The 20,462-nt window shown below is 40.7% G+C and overlaps 3 protein-coding genes across 4 annotated transcripts; all 3 read left to right on the plus strand.

The window, feature by feature from the left end:
- The first annotated feature begins 787 nt into the window (after nucleotides 1-787).
- On the plus strand, nucleotides 788-4,419 carry prdx4 (peroxiredoxin 4). The gene is made up of 7 exons (XM_071460419.1): nucleotides 788-1,121; nucleotides 2,545-2,662; nucleotides 2,781-2,897; nucleotides 3,082-3,204; nucleotides 3,550-3,680; nucleotides 3,856-3,890; nucleotides 4,286-4,419. Exons 1-7 carry the CDS (start codon nucleotides 896-898, stop codon nucleotides 4,334-4,336), a joined length of 801 nt encoding a protein of 266 aa, XP_071316520.1. The 5' UTR covers nucleotides 788-895; the 3' UTR covers nucleotides 4,337-4,419.
- Nucleotides 4,420-7,628: 3,209 nt separating this feature from the next.
- Nucleotides 7,629-9,324, plus strand: sat1a.1 (spermidine/spermine N1-acetyltransferase 1a, duplicate 1). Its single transcript, XM_071460567.1, has 6 exons — nucleotides 7,629-7,980; nucleotides 8,125-8,176; nucleotides 8,303-8,383; nucleotides 8,475-8,576; nucleotides 8,715-8,755; nucleotides 8,862-9,324. The coding sequence occupies exons 1-6, from the start codon at nucleotides 7,915-7,917 to the stop codon at nucleotides 9,027-9,029; spliced, it is 510 nt and encodes a 169-aa protein (XP_071316668.1). The 5' UTR covers nucleotides 7,629-7,914; the 3' UTR covers nucleotides 9,030-9,324.
- A 1,210-nt stretch (nucleotides 9,325-10,534) lies between these two features.
- On the plus strand, nucleotides 10,535-20,253 carry LOC139607576 (zinc finger Y-chromosomal protein 1). Of its 2 annotated transcripts, XM_071460564.1 has the most exons (8): nucleotides 10,535-10,799; nucleotides 12,864-12,960; nucleotides 13,252-13,566; nucleotides 15,092-15,241; nucleotides 15,558-15,686; nucleotides 15,779-15,913; nucleotides 16,061-16,204; nucleotides 17,331-20,253. In XM_071460564.1, exons 2-8 carry the CDS (start codon nucleotides 12,894-12,896, stop codon nucleotides 18,629-18,631), a joined length of 2,241 nt encoding a protein of 746 aa, XP_071316665.1. In that variant the 5' UTR covers nucleotides 10,535-10,799; nucleotides 12,864-12,893; the 3' UTR covers nucleotides 18,632-20,253. The 2 variants fall into 2 exon arrangements, with proteins under 2 accessions (XP_071316665.1, XP_071316666.1); XM_071460565.1 differs by lacking the exon at nucleotides 15,779-15,913.
- Nucleotides 20,254-20,462: the final 209 nt, after the last annotated feature.

Genomic DNA, 20,462 nt, shown 5'->3' on the forward strand with positions numbered 1-20,462 from the left:
TGACAAGGAAGGAAGTAGACCATGAAGGAAACTCATGCAAAGAGCCGTGCTGCTGCTATGATGGTAGCAACGCTGCAGAAATACAGATGAACTGGTGCATGTCAGACAGCCTGGAGCACGAATGGTGACCTACAAGACTGAAACATGATTGACAGCAAGGTAACTGCTCTTGACTGATGAGCATTTGTAAACAATGTGTTGTGCGTTTTGTAGAACAAACCTGGTAACTTCATGTGAAGGATGGCTTTCCGCAGCAGTGGTGATGTGTGTCTGATGTTAGAGCCTAGAGTTGCTGGCTATTAAAGGATATCATACAGCAGATCAAAGCTGAAAAATACTTTGATGTCTAATAGACATTTATTCTTAATATCCTGAGGAAATTATTATACAGTTATATTGTTCAACGGCATAATTATCATGAAGTTGAATCAACACTTCTCTAACAATTACAGTGGCAGAGAAAAGGAGGAAGTTGTTTATTTTATCCTCAAGAAAAACAGGAAGGAGGATGTAATGATGGTAAAACTGCAAAAATAAGACAGTCACCATGTGCAGGAGCAAAGAGGCTGCCCTGAAACAAATAAAAGATCTGCAGTTATGGCAGACATGGCAGAAGACTGTATTCATACATCTATTTATTTCATTAATCGTGACACTTGTTCACTGGTGAAAGTATGAGCTTGTGTAAGGGCAGAATGTGGAGCAGAAAGCGAAGCAGGCACCGTGGGCTTATTAACTCCAGAGGATGGCAGTAATGCAGCGGCGTGAGGACGCCGCCTGCTGAACGAAGAAGAAGAAGAAGAGAGGCGGAGGAGGAAGAAGGCTCCTCCACATCTGACCACAGGCTGACACACATTGCCAGTCGGTGGCTACGTGCTCTCACACGGACGACACGATGGAGTTTCCTTTCCACGCAAGTCTGAAGCAGCGGCTCCTCTGTGCGCTCCGCTCCGCTCTCCTCCTCCTCCTCCTCCTCTCCACCACCACAGTCGCATCTGCAGATGAAGGCGCCGGTGCGAGAAACTCCCAGTGTCACAACTACGCGGGAGGACACGTCTATCCTGGGGAGGCTTTCCGTGTTCCCGTGTCCGACCATTCCCTGCACCTCAGCAAAGCCAAGAGTGAGTCCCCCCCCCCACACCCCCTCCTCGTTTCACCCAGAGGTGGCTAAACAGTGTTTGCATATTCAAAGTGCGCAGTGGTTTTCTCCGGCTCCCCTCGCTGACAGCTGCTGCAGGCGGGACAATAGACACAAGCTGACGGGGTCCGTCCGCAGCTGCTCCCGCACTTCTTCCTCACGCACTGCAAGTCACGATGTGACAGTTTCAGCGGGTGGTGTCACTTACACACCAGGCCTGAACCTAAAGTCGTGGTTTTTGTAGGACACGTCATTCTGTGAAATTCACGGGACTGTGTTCCTCCCCCACGACGTGCATGGCACAGCTCCAACACTGGTTCAGACTCTGGGGGGGTTGGACAAAATAACAGAAACCATCAGGGTCATGCATCAAACTCACCTGCGCGTATGCAATATGAGTCGGTCATTATGTTCTTGGCCTCGGCTCCTGTGGACTAACACAGTTTGTCACATGTCATCATGAGCTGTGAGACTTCACCCCAGGCCTCAGCGCCTCAGTCCGCAGTGTTTGAGCACCTGTGGCATACAATATGAGAAGAAGAGTCTTAAAATGTTCATTTATTTTCATTATCACTTCATATTCCAATTCTTTTTTTTTTCCAATCAATTTTTTTATTCATTTTGTCTACAAAATGTCAGGCAATTGTGGGGGGGGAAAAAAGGCCTGTTATAATTTTCTGTAGCCCAAGGTGACATCTTCAGACCAACAATCCAAACCCCTTAGATATCCAGTTTACTATTGTGTGATAGGTAAGAATCAGAAGCATCAAATCTTCACATTTGAGAAAAGCTGGAAACAGCAAGTGATTGGCATTTAAAAAAAAAAAAAAAAAAAAAAGACGAATATTCAATTTTAAAAATACAGCTGAAATGATTTACATAATCGGTCAATCATTAAGTAAAAGTTCTAAATATTCTCTGGTTACAGCTTCTCAGATGTGTATTTGTTGCTAAAAAACAAATTAAATATCTTTGGTACTATTGGTCTGGCAAAACAAGCAACCTGATTACCACAAGTTATGAAATTAAGGCTATTTCCACTGTGTTGTGTTCTGACAATTTATAGAGCAAACAATTGATTAATCAGAAAAGTTATCACAGGATTAAACAACAATCAAAATAATCATCAGTAGCAGCCCTGAATATTCAGGTCACAACCATAGGACCTCAAAACTTACATAACTGAGGAATGATGCAGTCACAATGTGCCTTTGAAAAGTAATTAGAAAAGAAAAATAATCTTTATTTTTCCCTGTATAATATATTGATGTACACGTGACCTTTAACCATTTCTCAGTGGCAAAACGTGTGTCATATATGTTTTCAAATTACAGTTACAGTAAAAAAATTTTTTTTTTTTTTAAATCCTGGTTTTGTCAGTCAAACTTGTTTTTCTTCTGCTTAAGTTTCGAAGCCTGCGCCACACTGGGAAGGAACAGCTGTCATCAACGGTGAATTCAAGGAGCTGAAGCTGTCGGACTACAAAGGCAAATATCTTGTCTTCTTCTTCTACCCTCTGGACTTGTGAGTGACGCCTGAGTGACATAACACCCATGTCACATAATCACTTCATTTACGTCGGATGGCTGCTCGGGGTACAGAGTGTGTTCCTGTGTTCATTTATTTGCTGTTTCGTCTGCAGTACATTTGTCTGTCCTACTGAGATCATCGCATTCGCCGATCGTGTGCATGAGTTTCGTGCCATCAATACAGAGGTGGTCGCCTGTTCGGTGGACTCCCAGTTCACCCACCTGGCCTGGTAAGTTAGCCGTCCCCATTAACCTATATGCTATAACAGACATCTAATAAGAAACACTATAGTGGTCTGACTGAAGTGAAAAAAATGATCCAAGTACATTAGAATTTCACTTTTTTAGTGTTTTGTTTATTGGTTTGATTATTTGGTGTTCCAGATCTCTGCTCTAAATGTTCCTTTTTAACAGGATTAATACGCCCAGGAAGCAGGGTGGACTTGGAGAAATGAAAATCCCTCTGTTGTCTGACCTCACTCACCAGATTTCAAAAGACTATGGAGTTTACCTGGAGGACCAGGGACACACACTGAGGTACAGGTTTACATTTACATTCATGGCTACTATCAGCGCTTTATAGGCGATGAACTTAATGAACCACCTCTTGTTATATAACCCCTCTGCCACTCTGAGGTACACAATACATGATAAGTGAAAGGGGAGGGTACAAAAGAAACTACAGTTTGGGTGGTATCAATGTGTCTTCCTGTAAATTCAGTGATCCTACAATGTGGATGAATTTGCTTCATAACTCTATACAGTGAGTCATAAGTAATATGACAAGTCAGCATTTTAACAACCACATATAAGTCCACAGTAAAAAAAACTAAGTCACTAAGTGATGCTTGAATCCCTCCTGTCCGTATGTGTCTCTCTCAGGGGACTCTTCATCATCGATGACAAAGGCATCCTGAGGCAGATCACCATGAACGATCTTCCAGTAGGAAGATCTGTGGATGAGACTCTGCGGCTGGTCCAGGCCTTCCAGTACACAGACAAGCACGGGGAAGGTACGAGAAGCTCACTAAAACAGATTCACCTCTCTTAATTTATATTTCAACATCTGAAATTCATTGATTCTTTTTTTCATGGCTATGATCTAGTAACACAGCAGTGTCTGAAAACTTTGATTCAGTGGAGCTGTTTTTGTTCAAGTGCTGACTGGAGTTATGTCATTTTTTACAGTGTGTCCAGCAGGATGGAAACCAGGCAGTGACACAGTGAGTATCACTGGAGCTGAGATTTATTTGGATCCTTGGTTACTAACTAGTATTAACTACATCAGTAGACGATCTCAGATAGGTTACCATGTGTTTGCAAATCTGTCTGTCTCTGTCCAGCTAGCACAATAACAAATTCTGTGTCTGTCTGAGAGACAAGCTGTCTCCGTCTATTTTGCAAAAAAACAGAAGTCTTTACATTTCAGATACACTACATGAATCACAAACTGGTTTATGGTGAATCCTAGTATATTTCTATTATCTAGTGTGATTCTTCTTCTTCTTCTGTTTATTATTATTATTATTATTATTATTATTATTATTATTATTATTATTATTATTATTATTATAAGAAATACTTACTGTGCAGTAATTTAATTCATTCTTTCCCGCAGATCATTCCCGACCCTTCAGGCAAGCTGAAGTATTTTGATAAACTGAACTGAACTGATCTGCGTTTCTGTTTTCCCAGTCTGTGAAATCCGCCACGTACTGAAGGTTCAAATAAATTTTTTTTTTTTTCGTAAAATGTTGTCTGGCTGGTCTTTTAGATTCATTTTCTAGTTTTAGCTCAGTTCTTACCTTATGTTTTCTTTCATGATGAACGTTTCAAAGCCTGCGTCACACTTCACGAAGAGGCTGCCAGGCGCTGACTCACAACAGCTGATTACAAAGTAGGAAAGAAATATCAGTATCATCACATAATCATGTAAATGATCAGAAAGGCCACAATATTTGCTTTGCTGGTCATGATATTTGTATTTAATTTCCATTTTGCAAACATTTGTAAATGTATGGTTAACACGGCAAACACATCTTGCCTTGGAAAGTAGCCCCAGGCTCTGCACGCCATGCATTGTCAGGTGTGACTTTCCTCAAGCATTTGTTCAAAGAATTAAATAAGTTGGCACTGGAAGTTGTCCTAGAACAAATTGCAATTTCTGAATAAATGCTAGCCATTATCTGGAACATCACATAAGAAGAGTTGGTTAACACCACACCCCTACTTCGTCCCAAATAATAAAGGTAGAGAAAAATGAATGTCTGTTAATAACCACTGGGAAATTGTCAAACAACCTGCTAATTCTGAGGTCTTGCATGTACAAACATCAGGTGAAAGAGCCATGACTGAGAGATTTTGTGGAGAAAACATTAGTGTGAGGCATTTTCTGCTACTGAACTAATGTAAAGTTACTGAAAAGTGCAGGAGTATATATGAATTTGCACATTGAGTACAGGTGCCCTGACTTTAGAACAATCTGCAAACAAAGGACGGCTTGAATGATTTCTAGCAGTTACGTACAAATGAACCAGGTTTTTTAGGAAATAATGTGATAAATATTCACTGTCTACCTCGTGCAACAGGGCCTTGCAGCTGCAATGCAATGCAGGCAAACTGTCTTGTTTGTGAGAGAGGTTTGTGGTGTGTTTGTAGTAAAAAATGCTGTTGAGCAAGTCAAGCAAATGCAATTGCATAAAGCCTGTTTAAGGAACGTAATGAAAACCAGACACCAGACACTCTATTCTATGTCACTAAAAGACATATTGACGTCTGAGCACACCAAACAGTCAAGGGTCAGTATGTTTATGACTGTTAACAGATGACAGGAAATAAAATGCAAGGTTATTTGGAGTATTGAAACAAAAAAGGAAAAGATCCATCACACAAATAGACATCATGTCACAGCCTTTACTCTAAGATACTGCATCAAGAGTTAATCATTTTCTAATTCCCAGCAGTTGATAACCTCAATCCCCAGCTTATTTCCATTCTTTCCTTTTAACGTATTATTTAAATGGGACCATCAGCAGATCAATAGAGATTTTTTCCAATCTCAGCCATGCAAATGCTTGTTTGACTGTCTGTGAGTGAGTTCATGTTTGCAGAGCAGAAGCAAATATGCGTATATATATATATATATATATATATATATATATATATATATATATATATATATATACATATACATATACAGGTGCTGGTCATATAATTAGAATATCATGAAAAAGTTGATTTATTTCAGTAATTCCATTCAAAAAGCGAAACTTGTATATTGTATTCATTCATTACACACAGACTTATATTTCAAATGTTTATTTCTTTTAATTTTGATGATTATAACTGACAACTAATGAAAACCACAAATTCAGTATCTCAGAAAATTAGATTACTACTTAAGATCAATACAAAAAAAGCATTTTTAGAAATGTTGGCCAATTGAAAAGTATGAACATGAAAAGTATGAGCATGTACAGCACTCAATACTTGGTCGGGGCTCCTTTTGCCTGAATTACTGCAGCAATGCGGCGTGGCATGGAGTCGATCAGTCTGTGGCCCTGCTCAGGTGTTATGAGAGCCTAGGTTGCTCTGATAGTGGCCTTCAGCTCTTCTGCATTGTTGGGTCTGGCGTATCGCATCTTCCTCTTCACAATACCCCATAGATTTTCTATGGGGTTAAGGTCAGGCGAGTTTGCTGGCCAATTAAGGACCTTAAACCAGGTACTGGTAGCTTTGGCACTGTGTGCAGGTGCCAAGTCCTGTTGGAAAATGAAATCTGCATCTCCATAAAGTTGGTCAGCAGCAGGAAGCATGAAGTGCTCTAAAACTTCTTGGTAGATGGCTGCGTTGACCTTGGACCTCAGAAAACACAGTGGACCAACACCAGCAGATGACATGGCACCAAAACCATCACTGACTGTGGAAACTTTACACTGGACCTCAAGCAGCATGGATTCTGTGCCTCTCCTCTCTTCCTCCAGACTCTGGGACCTTGATTTCCAAAGGAAATGCAAAATGTACTTTCATCAGAGAACACAACTTTGGACCACTCAGCAGCAGTCCAGTCCTTTTTGTCTTTAGCCCAGGCGAGACGCTTCTGACGCTGTCTCTTGCTCAAGAGTGGCTTGACACAAGGAATGCGACAGCTGAAACCCATGTCTTGCATACGTCTGTGCGTGGTGGTTCTTGAAGCGCTGACTCCAGCTGCAGTCCACTCTTTGTGAATCTCCCCCACATTTTTGAATGGGTTTTGTTTCACAATCCTCTCCAGGGTGCGGTTATCCCTATTGCTTGTACACTTTTTTCTACCACATCTTTTCCTTCCCTTCGCCTCTCTATTAATGTGCTTGGACACAGAGCCCTGTGAACAGCCAGCCTCTTTAGCAATGACCTTTTGTGTCTTGCTCTCCTTGTGCAAAGTGTCAATGGTCAGCAGTCAGCAGTCTTCCCCATGATTGTGTAGCTACAGAACTAGACTGAGACCATTTAAAGGCCTTTGCGGGTGTTTTGAGTGAATTAGCTGATTAGAGTGTGGCACCAGGTGTCTTCAATATTGAACCTTTTCACAATATTCTAATTTTCTGAGATACTGAATTTGTGGTTTTCATTAGTTGTCAGTTATAATCATCAAAATTAAAAGAAATAAACACTTGAAATATATCAGTCTGTGTGGAATGAATGTATTCATTAAACAAGTTTCACTTTTTGAATGGAATTACTGAAATAAATCAACTTTTTCATGATATTCTAATTATATGACCAGCACCTGTATATATACATACATATATGCAGTGGGGTGGGAAGAGCAATTGGTTTACATTTAAATGTTGAATTTCATTTTCACATGTTGGTTATTCTTTACTCGGCTCTACAGAGACATTAAGTGCACTGGTCGTGTTTTTTTTCCAGGTCAGGTTAATATTTACCTTTTAAAAACATTCAAATGAAGTACAGTCATTGACACAAAGATAAGGAGTCAACAGAAAAGAAAAAGAAACAGGATGTAAGGTGCTGCTTGCTCATATTTGGATTAATGATCAGCTTTGCCTCCTTCATAAAAGGGAAGGAGCTGAGGCTGCTGTATCACTCTATGCGACGCAGCCTATGCCATTCTTTACAGTATATGTGGTTTTCTAAATTCATTGTCGGGGGGTGAACTCCTGAGGAGCGGATGAAGAAACAAATTTTGCTTTTATTCACATTCAGAGGACTAGTAAGCAAAGGGAAAAAAAGTAAAAAGAGAAAATGGCCAATTTTATATTACGGACAGCTGAACCCAGGGATGTGCCCGATATCCTGCGACTCATAAAGGTAAGCCAAATGTTAAAGTCTAATATTTTAACAAGCAATCAGACATTTGGCAGTGAATCTATCGTTGCTGTTCTACTATCTCTAATTGTGGTTCCAGTTTAAAGCATAATTCATTGGGTTGTCTTGTTTCTTTTTGCCTTCCAGGAACTTGCTAAATTTGAGGAGATGGAGGAGAAGGTCATGCTGACAGAGAAAGGTGGCTCAGTTTGGTCTACATTATTTTAATCATACATTTTTACACAAGTATTTACTTGAAATTTGAAAAAAAAAAAAAATGTTTTCGGTCCTCATATATTATTAAAAAGTCGTGTCCTGCTTACAGATCTACTTGAAGACGGCTTTGGAGATCATCCATTTTACCACTGCTTGGTCGCGGAAGTCCCAAAAGAGCAGAGTTCAGATGGTAAAAACATGTCTCTAACATGAAGAGCTACAAAGTTTAAGAGTCACATATTTCTTCCCTTTAAGTTCTACCGCTGGTGTTTTTCCCCCAGGGTACACTGTGATCGCTTTTGCCATGTACTACTTTACATACGACCCATGGATCGGAAAGCTCCTGTACTTGGAAGACTTCTTTGTCATGAAGGAGTATCGAAGTAAGGTTGTTCACATGTGGTGCTATATGGTGGTGGTAAAGGTTAATAAGTTACAGCTAAAGGTTTTGCAACATTGAGGGGCTTTTTTACATACATTCATATAACTAACTGCACTCTGTACATTTAATCTTGCACCAGGTCTTGGCATTGGTTCACAAATCCTGAAGGTTCTGAGTGAGGTACAGTTATAACTTCTTTATTGAGAGATACAACTCAATTCCAGCGGTATTCAATCCTACATTTGTCCTCGTGTTTTATGTTGTATTTTGTTTTTCCTCCCCCTAGATGGCCGTGAAGACTCGGTGTAGCAGCATGCACTTCATCGTAGCAGAAAACAACACAAAGTCCATTGAGTTCTACAAACGAAGGGGAGCAGCTGACCTCTCCTCCGAGGAGGGCTGGCGTCTTTTTGCGATTGAAAAGGAAGAGCTCCTGAAAATGACCGGCAAATAGAGTTTACAGTTACCTGACTTGTACTGACTGTTGGTGAAAGCAATAATCCTGATTTGTTTGTTCAGAGATTTGGCACAGCCTGACTAAATACATTTACCAATCAGCTGTTACCTTTGATAATAAACTGCTTTTGCTCATTTCAGTTAATATAAAAATCAAACCCTTGTAGTGAATGAACATTGAACTTTGGGAATAACTATGCTCTACTACACTATTGATTTCTTGCAGTCCTGTAAATGTTAAATTCTCCAAAGATTTGAGAAAAGTTACAGACAAATAAAATAAATAAAAATAATTTTGTGTATTAGTTGTTCCTACCTTTTTAATCACCGCAAACCCCCAACATTTCATCTTGTGACTCCCAGGTTGGAAACACAGGGAGAACTGTTTGCAGAGGGTTTGTTTTTGTTTTGCATTCATAGTTTTATCTCCATTGCAATGAATGCATTTCAAAAAAAAACTTCTGAATTAAGATGTGAATCTTGGATTGTAGAATTACAAATACCATGTTGCAAGACAATGTTAATCCTAATGTTAATGTGCCATTATTTTAGAGGCAGTGGTGGAAGTTTTCAGATCTTTTAATTAAGTAGCAAGACCAAAATGTCTACAGTACAAATGCGTACAAATCATGTATTGAAAATGTTGTAAAGCAAAATTACACAGCAGAATGGTTCCTGTCAGTGTTATAATATATTTTAGTTCTGGATTATTACTACTGATGCATTAACAAGGAAGTAACATTTTAACAGGAACTAATTTGAACTATTTCACTTACTATTCACTTAATTTAAAACATATGTACTGTGAGTTATAATCACTTTGTGTACATATATTAATTTGACAGCTGAATATGGTCATGTAAAAAGTGCAGTATGTTCCTCTGAAATGTTGAATGGAAAGTAAAGATCATCAGATTTGTGCTTGAGTAAATGTATTCTGCTTGAAAATTGTTTGTGGATTTCTGTTTTACTTTCTACCTCTGCATCAAAAGTTTTCATAATCTTGCTATAAATCTTACAACCTACTGCTTTTTTTTCACAGTAATTAATTTATTATGTATAGTCGTTTATTTATAAAATAAAATAAAATAAATAAATAAATAAATCAAAGCTGCTTCTTATAGGATAAAACTGGGAGAACCTAAGTTGAGGTAGTCGTGAGGAAACAACTCGGTGCGGACGTCCAGAGGACTGAAGTGATACAGTAATGGGGTCTTTCATGAAAACTGGTGGGCGGCTTGTTTAAATGTTGGATGCACCGAGTGGTCATAGTTTAATCACATTTTATTGACCGCCTCACCGCTGCATACGACTCTCATGTTTGCGGGGAACTGAAGCAGTCCTCAGCCCATCATTAGCTGCATCAACCCCGGAGCATGAACTAATTAGAGTAAACACCGCAGTGCACGCTTTGACATAAGCCTTTCGCACAGTGGTCTTCAGATTATGGCCTGTTGGTTCCTGCCGGTGTGATTTCCACCGCAACCCTTCCGCATTTTCCTGCCGCTCTCGGGCTGTGACGTGTCGTGCTGACGGCGGCCTCGGAGCTGGAGGAGCAGGGGGCTGTAGCATGACAAGATCTGGCTCCAGACGTCCTGCTTTGCTTTCAGCGGAGCTCCAGAAACAACCCCTAACCCCTCCTTCTCTGCTTCTCTCCGGCCCGCCCAAATAACACAAAATTCCCGACTGAATCCTGCCCGAGTCTGGGGGAACAGGCGGCCTGGGAAGCCGAGAAGCGGACAGAGGCCATCCTTGCAGCACAAATCTGGTACGCGGGTCATTTTTGCTAGTTTCGGCGCCCGTTTGCAGAGCTATGTTTGCATCTGTGCATGTCCGTAGGTCTTTGTTTTTGCATGCATGTGGTATTTTAATTTATTTCTTTATTCTCACGGAGAGGCCGCAAAGGGCTGGGCCTTTTCTTCTCAGGCCCAGGCCTCAATAGAGGCCGTGATTGGTAATTCAGGCCTATCCGGTTAGCTAACCAGCCCTGCTGAATAAATGGTTTCGTATTCGCCAGTGGTCCTTGGCTAGCGTCATTTCTAATAGATTGTAACATTTGGTGCTCGGTACAACCTCCAGCAGAAGCGTAAGTAACATTTTTCGACCAGAAAGGAGTGTTTTCACCAAGTATTAAAATTAGCATCCGTCCAGACACCATGCTAACAAAATGGCGGCCGCTGGTGTGATGAAAATCGGTTGTGGAAAAGGAGTGTGCGTGTAGCCCTCCTCCCGCTAGCCTCATCAGTGTAGACCTAACGCAACCTTCCTTCTTTCTCTCCCACTTCTGTCTTACTGCATGTATGTCGGTGCAATCGTGTGTGTGTTTTGGCTGTGATAGTCGGACTACATATTGCGTTTAATCGGCGCTAACGCCTCTCCAGTGGTCAGATGAAGACACTGCCGTTAATCATCTCATCGGGTTTTACGCTGTAAAGTGTTGCATGAATGAGCTCTGGGTTAGCCCAGTCACAAGCGGAGGTTTTAATATGTTGGCGGCATTTTCAGCTCACTGATGCACTGTGTTGTGAGCTGCATCCCCACACACCGTTGTCATCATTTTCCACCTGGAGGTGGGGGATGGTACATGCAGTGGAAATTAAATGGCACCCCCGACTGCATCGTCCATACCACTGTTTACATCTCTGCACCCCCTCACTGACCCCCCCCCACCCTGTATATGTGACAGCTAGGTTTCTGGCGCACATTATCTCACCTTCATCTCCGTGATGAATGTGTTGTGTTCCCGGTTTGTTTGATAAGGGCAGGTGAAGTGGTGATGCAGCTATGCCACTGGTCATTTCATCACTTTATGTGCTTTGCTGCAGACACAAGCTAACGCTGCAAAAATCTATTTTCTTAATAATAATTTCATTGATTATTGAAACCTTCCACTCCCCTGATATTTCAGTCACTTTGCCAGCGAGGGGACTTCTTTATAGTGCAGTTTTTGTATATCAGGTGGCCTTATCTTGTTTGTGTGAATAAAATATCAAATCAGTTGAAGCTCTCCTAAAATAAACTTGTTCGTTGCAGCAGCTAAAATAAGACACAACAAAGCACAGTGGGATATAAAACGGAGCAGTTAGTATGGATTCAAGAATAGCAACTAACAATTTAGTATGTCATATTAGGGAAGGGTATTATTTGAAAAGTTTCTACACAAGTGCTTTCCTGTGACCAAAGAAAGTATTGAGGTTTGGTACTCACTCCTACTCCTAGTAGAAAATGTCAAGTGTGCACAGTGTTGTCAAGCCCACAGAAATCAATACAGGATTCACTGCTAAACAACAGTCTTTTGATGATGGCTATGTATAATTGTAAAGGCGACATTCAGGCAGTAGTAGTTGTGCAACATCATCCCAGTGTTCTCTCTATCATGTGAATCACATTATAATATCAAATTAACAACACACACACATACACCTTGTTATTCTTCAACAAACTGCGGTTAACAAGTTCAGTGTCGCTTTCCCTGGATGCATCTGGAAAAGATAACTAAAAAAAATAAACTAAATTCTGTGTAGGGTAACATACAAAGTTACAATCATGTTTGATGACACGTGTGATCTGGTTTGCTGTTATAAAAATTGAATAGTTTCAAATCACATGAATGACCATGAACACAAATGGGATTTTTTTCTTGCTTACATGGGGTAGTTTTATTTGCTTTAGCTCTAGCACACACAGCACAAAGAAAATAAATACTGAAACTTTTTGCTATACATGATGTAATGTGTGAGGATGTACTGTTGACATTGCTGTGGGTTGCATGGTTCCTCTGTTTAGCAGTTTTGCTCACCAAAGACCTAAGATTGTTATCATTTGCTTTCAGCTGTCCAGTAACAAATGCAGTGCGAGGACAATGGATGAGGATGTCACCAGGCTTGCAATACATTCTGAAGAGCCTAAAATAATATTACACGGATCGGGTAATTAGCCATGCTTATATCAATGTGTGTTTTTATTTACGCAAAGTGTGATTGTGGCTAAATGTGAGTTCTGATAAATGTGGTTTTTGGGTATTTCAAGAAAGGGCTTTGGTTAGCCAGATAACTTTGAAATATTTGAATGACATAAGAATGACAATAAGTAAATGTCTGGAATGAGATGTTTGTAGGAAATCACTAACAACATTTAATGTACTATTTAAAACATCCACACACTGTAAACTGTTGCTCTTGACTGTTATCTGGTTAACTGGATTATCCTGTTTCTTCCAGATGAGGGTGGTGCCGGCGGGCAGGAGTTTGTTGTGGAGCTTCAAGAGACTGTGCTGGTGTCAGAGGGTGAAGGGGAAGGCATGGCCGTTCATAGGTTTGCCCCAGACGAGCTTGTCATCCAGGATGCTGTTGAGGATGTGGTTTCTGAGTATGTGCACTGCGATGAAGATGAAGATGTCGCTGTAGAAACCTGCGTGATGGCTCTGGAAGGCGAAGAGGAAGGTGTTGCCATGGGAGACATCCCTGAAGATGGGCTGGACCCAGAGCAGCAGGAGGACGACCAAGATGGCTGTGGGGATTATCTCATGATATCCTGTAAGTTTACTGATCTGCAGTGCTGGGATTTTATCTAAATGTGCAATTGCTTAACTTTAAAACATACTTACACCACTTTTGTATGTGGGCAGGTCAGATACCTATCTGATCTGAAAAAAAGCCAAGTGTAAATGCATTCAAGACGGTTTGTAATGTGACTACTTGTTCTATTCAGGGATGGATGATACACCCATGGGCTGTCTTCTCTGTCCTGAAAGCAGCAGCTGAGGTTCTGTTAGAGTTAAACTGAAATTGGCCAATTAATCACGTGGTTGTGTTAGGATGTGTATAGATATCGGCTAACGCTAGCTAAACTGTTACTGTTGTAACAAAACTGCCAAAGTGCAGTGTTCTTCGCAGCTACCACAGGTGCATTATCACCTGAGATGCATACATGTGGTTAAGTGTAAAAGAGTCTTGAATCTCATCTGGATTTTGTTCTGAAGTGTAAATGGGGCTTTATATGCTTAGATATGAATAAATGTGTTTAATGCATTTACATTTTAGAATTAAAAAAAGCACTAGTAGTGGTTTTAAAACGATATCTGCTAGATTATTAGGTAGAATAGAGTGATTTTAGTGATTTTAATGTTTCCTTTTCTGTTTTGTTGATGTTCACTTTAATGTATTTCAGTTATACATCAAAGGCAGCATTCTTTAATTAACATCAACATAAAGTCAATGTGCCAAATTTAGCCAAAATTTCACCTGCAGCTCTTGGGCAGGTTAATATAAGAGCACTATTCAGTGAAGTGTTGTTCATTTTTGTTGATTTAAGTAAGACAAATGGTAACGCTTTGTATCCAAAATATCGAGTCCGGTTACTGCTGACAGTTCTGGGCAGCTATGGTGCAGCCCAGGCAACAAATTACAAATGACACATTTTAAACTTCCCTGATGCATAGCCACAGAATTAGCACAAGAAGCCACTTTCCTTTCTTTTTGGAATAAATGTAGCAATTATGCATCGCTGACTGCCCCACTGTACATTTTCCCTGTCTAAGTACTCAAAGTGTCACTTCGCCCACTGGTATGAAATTGACTGTCATTACCATTTAGTGATATAATTTGATCTATACTGGGTGTGCTCAAGCTTTTAGATTGTCTTTAGACACTGATACTTTAATACAGGGTTACTGATCACATTTAAGAGGCGATGGGATATTTGAGATGAAAGACAGATTGAAATGATGAATTTAAACTTTGTTTTGATTTGCTGTAGTATCTATAAACCAGAGCACCTTCTAAATCATTCATTTTGAGGCTATTTAATTGAACTAAATATCAGAATTGGCTGAGTAACTTTAAGTATTCGGGGAAACCTATGAATAGTTAATTATTATATAGTCCCATAAAATTTCGGTATACCAAAATGGCAAAGTTAATTCCTGGCTGAATACAAATAGGGGTAAGGTTTTAAGTATTCATGTTGTCAGCATTGAAACCGTCACAAGCTTATGGCTGGTACATCCCACACACTTGCACATCCGTAATGTAATAATGTGTCATGTGTCCCCCTCACTAGTGGACGAAGCTGGTAAAATGGTGTCTGAGGATGGAACAGAGGTAACAGTGGAGGGGGCCGTGGAGGACCAGGAAGTGGAGAAGGATGAGGATGGGCAGGAGGTGATAAAGGTGTACATCTTCAAGGCTGATTCTGGGGAGGATGACATGGGTGAGTAGCAGTTAACCCTCAGCCTCTGTGAGACATTACTACATTGTCTCTGATTGCCCCAAAATTCCCTATTACATGTGTCTGTTACATTAACCTCAGTACAAATTATTAGTTAGAATATTTCTTTATCTTGCAAAACCATTTTATGTAAATTGTATTGCTGTTTAAAGGAACTTTGTCTTTGTAAAGGCTATTGGCCAGTTGCAACAATAAACTGAGCCCTGGCTTTGGGGACTCAGTTTCCCATAGTTTGACAAATAATTTGTGGCAAATTTGCCAAAAAGTGGAGGATTTAAAAGGTGTTTTTACTCTGCAGGAGAATCGGTTGACATCAGTGATGGAGACACAGAGAGTGTGGCGTTAACAGAGTCTTCGGGCCAAACGCTCAGAGAGAAGATGGTTTACATGTCTGTTGGGGATTCTCATCACAATCAAGGAAACCATGGTGAGTCGTCTACGCCAGACAAGTGGGGATGACTGTCATGAAACTAAACGTCAGTAGTATTTTGGTTTTGTACATGTTGGGCTCATCTACAGGTGGGTCCAAGGTGACTGATGAGGTATATATGGAGGTGGTGGTAGGAGGTGAAGAGCCAGTAACTCACGACCGCTCGTATGACAGCGTGTCTCTAAGCAAGGACTTCATGCCTGTGGCCTGGGCAGCTGCTTATGGTCAGCACCCCTGTCTATTAAATTGCTTTTAAAAAAAAAAAAATGGAAGCCTGTGCATCAACCACGTCTCTGAGTGTCTTGGCTTTAAGCTTTACAGATGGTGGTCTGGTTAATTTTTGTGTTAAAGACACACTGTTTGTCTCACAGGTGCGGAGGATAGCGAGAGTTGTGAAAACCGCAACGGTGCAGCCAGTGCACTGCTGCACATCGATGAATCGGATGGGGTTGATGAAATCAACAGACAACGCAACAAGAACAAGAGACGGTCGGAGCCTCGACAGGTCCAGACAGGTAAGGGCATCACAAATGATATGGAAGTTTCCTCCTGAGGCCGGTTTTGCATGTAAATGGTAAATGTGCTCTTTGTTTCATCACACCAGAAAGAACCCTTTGTTTTGTCATTTGCCCTCTGTCCAGCAGTGGTCTTCCACTAGTTCTTCCTGTTGATTGTGCAGAAGAATATTTTGAAGATAATTCTGCATTGAAATAATGATGTGACAGGAATCTGTCGTTCAGTGTCATGAATACAAACTGTACACAATACTACTTGTCGTACCATGTAGTGGTGTGTCCGGGAGGCTGTGTATCAGTACAACATGTTCAGTTGTTTCTTTCCAGCCCCTCTGTGCCTTGTAGCAGCAGTTAAACTTATCTTACGTCCTTTGCACAAGCTTATCAGCAGTTTATTGTGTGCTCGTCCCTGACAATTACCTCATGTCGACAAGTAGTTTATAATTTACCTTTTAATGATTGCCATCAACAAGATTTTGTCAAATGCTCAAAAGTTATGGTTTTGAAACTCACTATGCGACATTTCATGGAAGAGTTTTGATAAACGCAAAACTTGAAGCCAGGATTTGGTAAACCTGTACCAAATGTATTTACTACTTAAGCAAAAGATTTTTGCTGTGATTCTCACAGTTAAGACCTCTAAAATTTGGTACATACTTTATGCTGCTGTACTCTGTATCTGTGTAGTTTTTTTGGGTTTTTTGTTTGTTTTTTCATTTTCCTAATTTTGATTTTCAGTTTTAATATATTCCCTTATTCCATATGGTATTAATCTTTTCTTCTCAAGATATCTAAAGTCCCACTTGTGTTGCTATTATAGTCACAGAACACCATTAACTTTACTGGTCCCTTACAAGGATCAATATTTGATTATGTGAGCACCGATTATATGTGGCTGTTTTATTTATATGCATTTTGTGTATATATTCAAATCTAGGTCAAACCTTTCATTGATATCCGTTGTTTTCTTTAGGATAATTATGTTTGCTGAATATCTGGTGGTTCTTACCTTTTTTAAATGAATGAATGGATTTAAACACTATAATGGAAGCTAAGAAGTTAACTTGACAGTTAACTTTTGGCCATGTTGTCATGTCCTTCTCCCTCTTGTCATTATTCTCTCTAGCCATCATCATCGGTCCATATGGTCAGCCTCTGACAGTTTACCCCTGCATGCTTTGTGGTAAAAAGTTCAAGTCGCGAGGCTTCCTGAAGCGCCACACCAAGAATCATCACCAGGATGTTCTGACCAGGAAAAAGTACCAATGTACAGACTGTGACTTCACCACCAACAAGAAAGCCAGCCTCCACAACCACATGGAGGTGCACGCTCTGAGCAGCAAGGCTCCTTTCGAGTGTGAAATGTGTGGCAAGGAGTTCCACCAGCAGGCAGCGCTGTTCTCTCACAGACTGCAGCACCACCACCGAGAGCCCAAGAGCCAGCCGCCTCCACCGCCCACCAAGATGCATAAATGCAAGTTCTGTGACTATGAAACTGCTGAGCAAGGACTGCTCAATCGGCACTTGTTGGCTGTTCACAGTAAAAGCTTCCCCCACATCTGTGTGGAATGTGGAAAAGGCTTCCGACACCCTTCAGAGTTGAAGAAACACATGCGCACACACACAGGCGAGAAGCCTTACTCTTGCCTGTACTGCGACTACAAGTCGGCCGATTCCTCTAATCTCAAGACACACATCAAGACTAAGCATAGCAAAGAGATGCCATACAAATGTGAGCGCTGTTTCCAGACCTTTGCAGAGGAGGAGGAGTTAATGCAGCATGGACTAACACATGAAGAGAATAAGACCCACCATTGTGCCCACTGTGATCACAAAAGTTCCAACTCCAGTGACCTGAAACGCCATATCATATCTGTTCACACCAAGGACTATCCACACAAATGCGCTGTCTGTGGGAAAGGCTTCCACCGACCATCTGAACTAAAGAAGCACTCAGTATCCCACCGCACCAAGAAACTCCACCAGTGCCGGCACTGCAACTTTAAAATTGCAGACCCTTTTGTTCTCAGTCGCCATATCTTGTCTGTCCACACAAAGGAGCAACAGGCCTCTCCTGAAAAGAGTGAGGGCAAAAGGACAGAGACGCACACTCCTGTTGTGACACCTAAAAAGTCTGCACCTAGTGGGTCCAGTGGCTCTGGTCCTCCTGCTAGAGTCAGTGCAGCCAGCTTAGCCAGCAGTGTGACTGTAGTTATTGGCAAAGGACAGAAAGAGAGGAGAATTTACCAGTGCCAGTACTGTGACTACAGCACCGGGGACGCGTCGGGTTTCAAGCGACACGTGATTTCCATTCACACAAAAGACTATCCGCACCGCTGCGAGATCTGTTCAAAAGGCTTCAGACGGCCATCGGAGAAGAACCAGCATATCATGCGCCACCACAAGGATGTGGTGCAGGCAGAGTGACTCTGACCGAGCCAAATACTGTGCCACAACAAAGAACAATTTTGAAGCAACTGTCACACCCCAATCACTGCACCCTCAGCACAACACCTTTCACACTGAAATAATGTGGTGTGTGTGTGTGCTGCACTTAGTCCGTTCTGTTGTTTTGCTCTTTTTTTGATCCTCAGCCTAATGTTTGTTCAGAAATGTATACACATGTACATAACATTAATGCTCCGTCAAAGTTAGCAACAGAACCCCTCTGTAGACTTGCACTTTTAACTGCATGTCCCTTGCTGGTGACAGTGTGCATGGCAGATTGTGCAGATGTCTCTTTGTAGATACACATTTTTGATTTTGCAGGCAGCAATCAGTTCTCAGTCACAATGGTCCTAATTATTTGTCTCAAAACCGAAGTGTAGTTTGCAAAACGTTTGTATCATTTTGTTAAAATGTACTAAATGCAGCAGTAAGGATTAGCAACCTGTTCCCAGTAGCACTTGCCATCTTGGTAAAAATCATGATAAATGCAGTAATCAAGTCATGTATGGTAATTGTGAGTGTGTGTGTGTGTGAGAGAGAGCTGGAGAGTGAGTGACAAAAAAGCATCTGTTGTGCTTCCTGGTGCTCTAAACCCCACCACTCTGTAACATAATGCTTTTTGTTGTGTTCACAAAAACACATGGCCGGTGGTGTACAGCACCCAGAGAAAAGAAACAATCATTCTTAGTTTTGTCAACAGGGGTCTGCGATCGTCGAAATAACACAAAATACACAGTGAAGTAGTGGATGTGTCATGGTAGTGAATAAAAGTTCACATATGCACCTGTATTGCGATGCGATCATCACCCCATCACTGGATTATCACACACTTGTCTGATATTTCTGTTTCAAGTTAGTAAGTGTGCCGTAAGTTGTTCAAAACTAGCGCCCAAGCAGCAGAGGTGACACACTGACTAACAGTATTTTTAATCTAGTAATGCTACCTGCAGAGGGAAATCCCATTAATTTGAAAAAGTGATTTGAATGATGATGTGATGAGAAAATGTTTGTTTTCAACATTAGTTTCGATGACAGGCTGTTCGTACAGATGGTTTCTTTATGAACAAACTCGTTTTTCACATGAATTGATTAATCTGTTGAACCACAAAAAAAACATAATCCACAAGCATCAGTATGATACCAATATTTAACTGGGTTAAAAAAAAGTTCACACCAGTGTCCCAGTAGTACTCTCTTGCCTAAATAGGAATCGTACAGTATATCTGGTGTTTCTGTTACGAAACCATGGACTGAACTCTTACTTTGGCCAACTCAGATGTACTTTTGCCAGTAGAAAGGGAAAATGTATATCTTTTTAGATGCAACTTCAGAAGACAGGTGCTGGTGGTGTACTTGTACTATGGCTTTTTACATTTTTGTTATCACCTGTGATTATTTCTGTTTTTATATTTATTTCATTTACAAGTTGTTGTATAGTTAAGTGTAACTAGACTTCTATGGGACGTAAATTATTGTTTTGTATACAAATCTGTACAAAGCGTGTAGATGTAAACACTTGATAAAAAGGAAATCTGAACTGTGTTGTTATGGATGTACTTCAACGTATTTGTTAAAAAAGGTAATAAAAGCAAAGTATTTTAGCGCTTTGTCTTTTAGTTGCTCACACTCTGCTCAAAAAATATGTTTTGCTTATTGTTACTTCTCCTGGATGTTCTGTTTTCACTGTGCAGAATGATATATGTGCGGAGACTTTTCTCAGTCATCTGCTGAAGACGGAAAGTTCTTCTGCTCACCTTCAATCTGAGTTTAAAGGTGCCCTGTGGAGTTCTTGTAAACAAAGTTATGTTTA

This window comes from Trachinotus anak, unplaced genomic scaffold, assembly GCF_046630095.1.
Source record: "Trachinotus anak isolate AG129_WGS33_773 ecotype Australia unplaced genomic scaffold, CSIRO_AGI_Tana_v1 ptg000024l, whole genome shotgun sequence".
Lineage (NCBI taxonomy): Eukaryota > Metazoa > Chordata > Actinopteri > Carangiformes > Carangidae > Trachinotus > Trachinotus anak.

Excerpts from the sequence above, each read along its gene's own strand:
- prdx4 (XM_071460419.1), top strand. The coding sequence starts at position 896 with ATGGAGTTTCCTTTCCACGCAAGTCTGAAGCAGCGGCTCCTCTGTGCG. Across the intron at positions 2,663-2,780 it reads TTCTTCTACCCTCTGGACTT|TACATTTGTCTGTCCTACTG; the intron begins GTGAGTGACGCC and ends TTTCGTCTGCAG. Across the intron at positions 2,898-3,081 it reads CAGTTCACCCACCTGGCCTG|GATTAATACGCCCAGGAAGC; the intron begins GTAAGTTAGCCG and ends CCTTTTTAACAG.
- LOC139607576 (XM_071460564.1), top strand. The coding sequence starts at position 12,894 with ATGGATGAGGATGTCACCAGGCTTGCAATACATTCTGAAGAGCCTAAA. Across the intron at positions 12,961-13,251 it reads AATAATATTACACGGATCGG|ATGAGGGTGGTGCCGGCGGG; the intron begins GTAATTAGCCAT and ends TGTTTCTTCCAG. Across the intron at positions 15,242-15,557 it reads TTCTGGGGAGGATGACATGG|GAGAATCGGTTGACATCAGT; the intron begins GTGAGTAGCAGT and ends TTTACTCTGCAG.
- sat1a.1 (XM_071460567.1), top strand. The coding sequence starts at position 7,915 with ATGGCCAATTTTATATTACGGACAGCTGAACCCAGGGATGTGCCCGAT. Across the intron at positions 8,177-8,302 it reads GGTCATGCTGACAGAGAAAG|ATCTACTTGAAGACGGCTTT; the intron begins GTGGCTCAGTTT and ends TCCTGCTTACAG. Across the intron at positions 8,756-8,861 it reads TCCTGAAGGTTCTGAGTGAG|ATGGCCGTGAAGACTCGGTG; the intron begins GTACAGTTATAA and ends TCCTCCCCCTAG.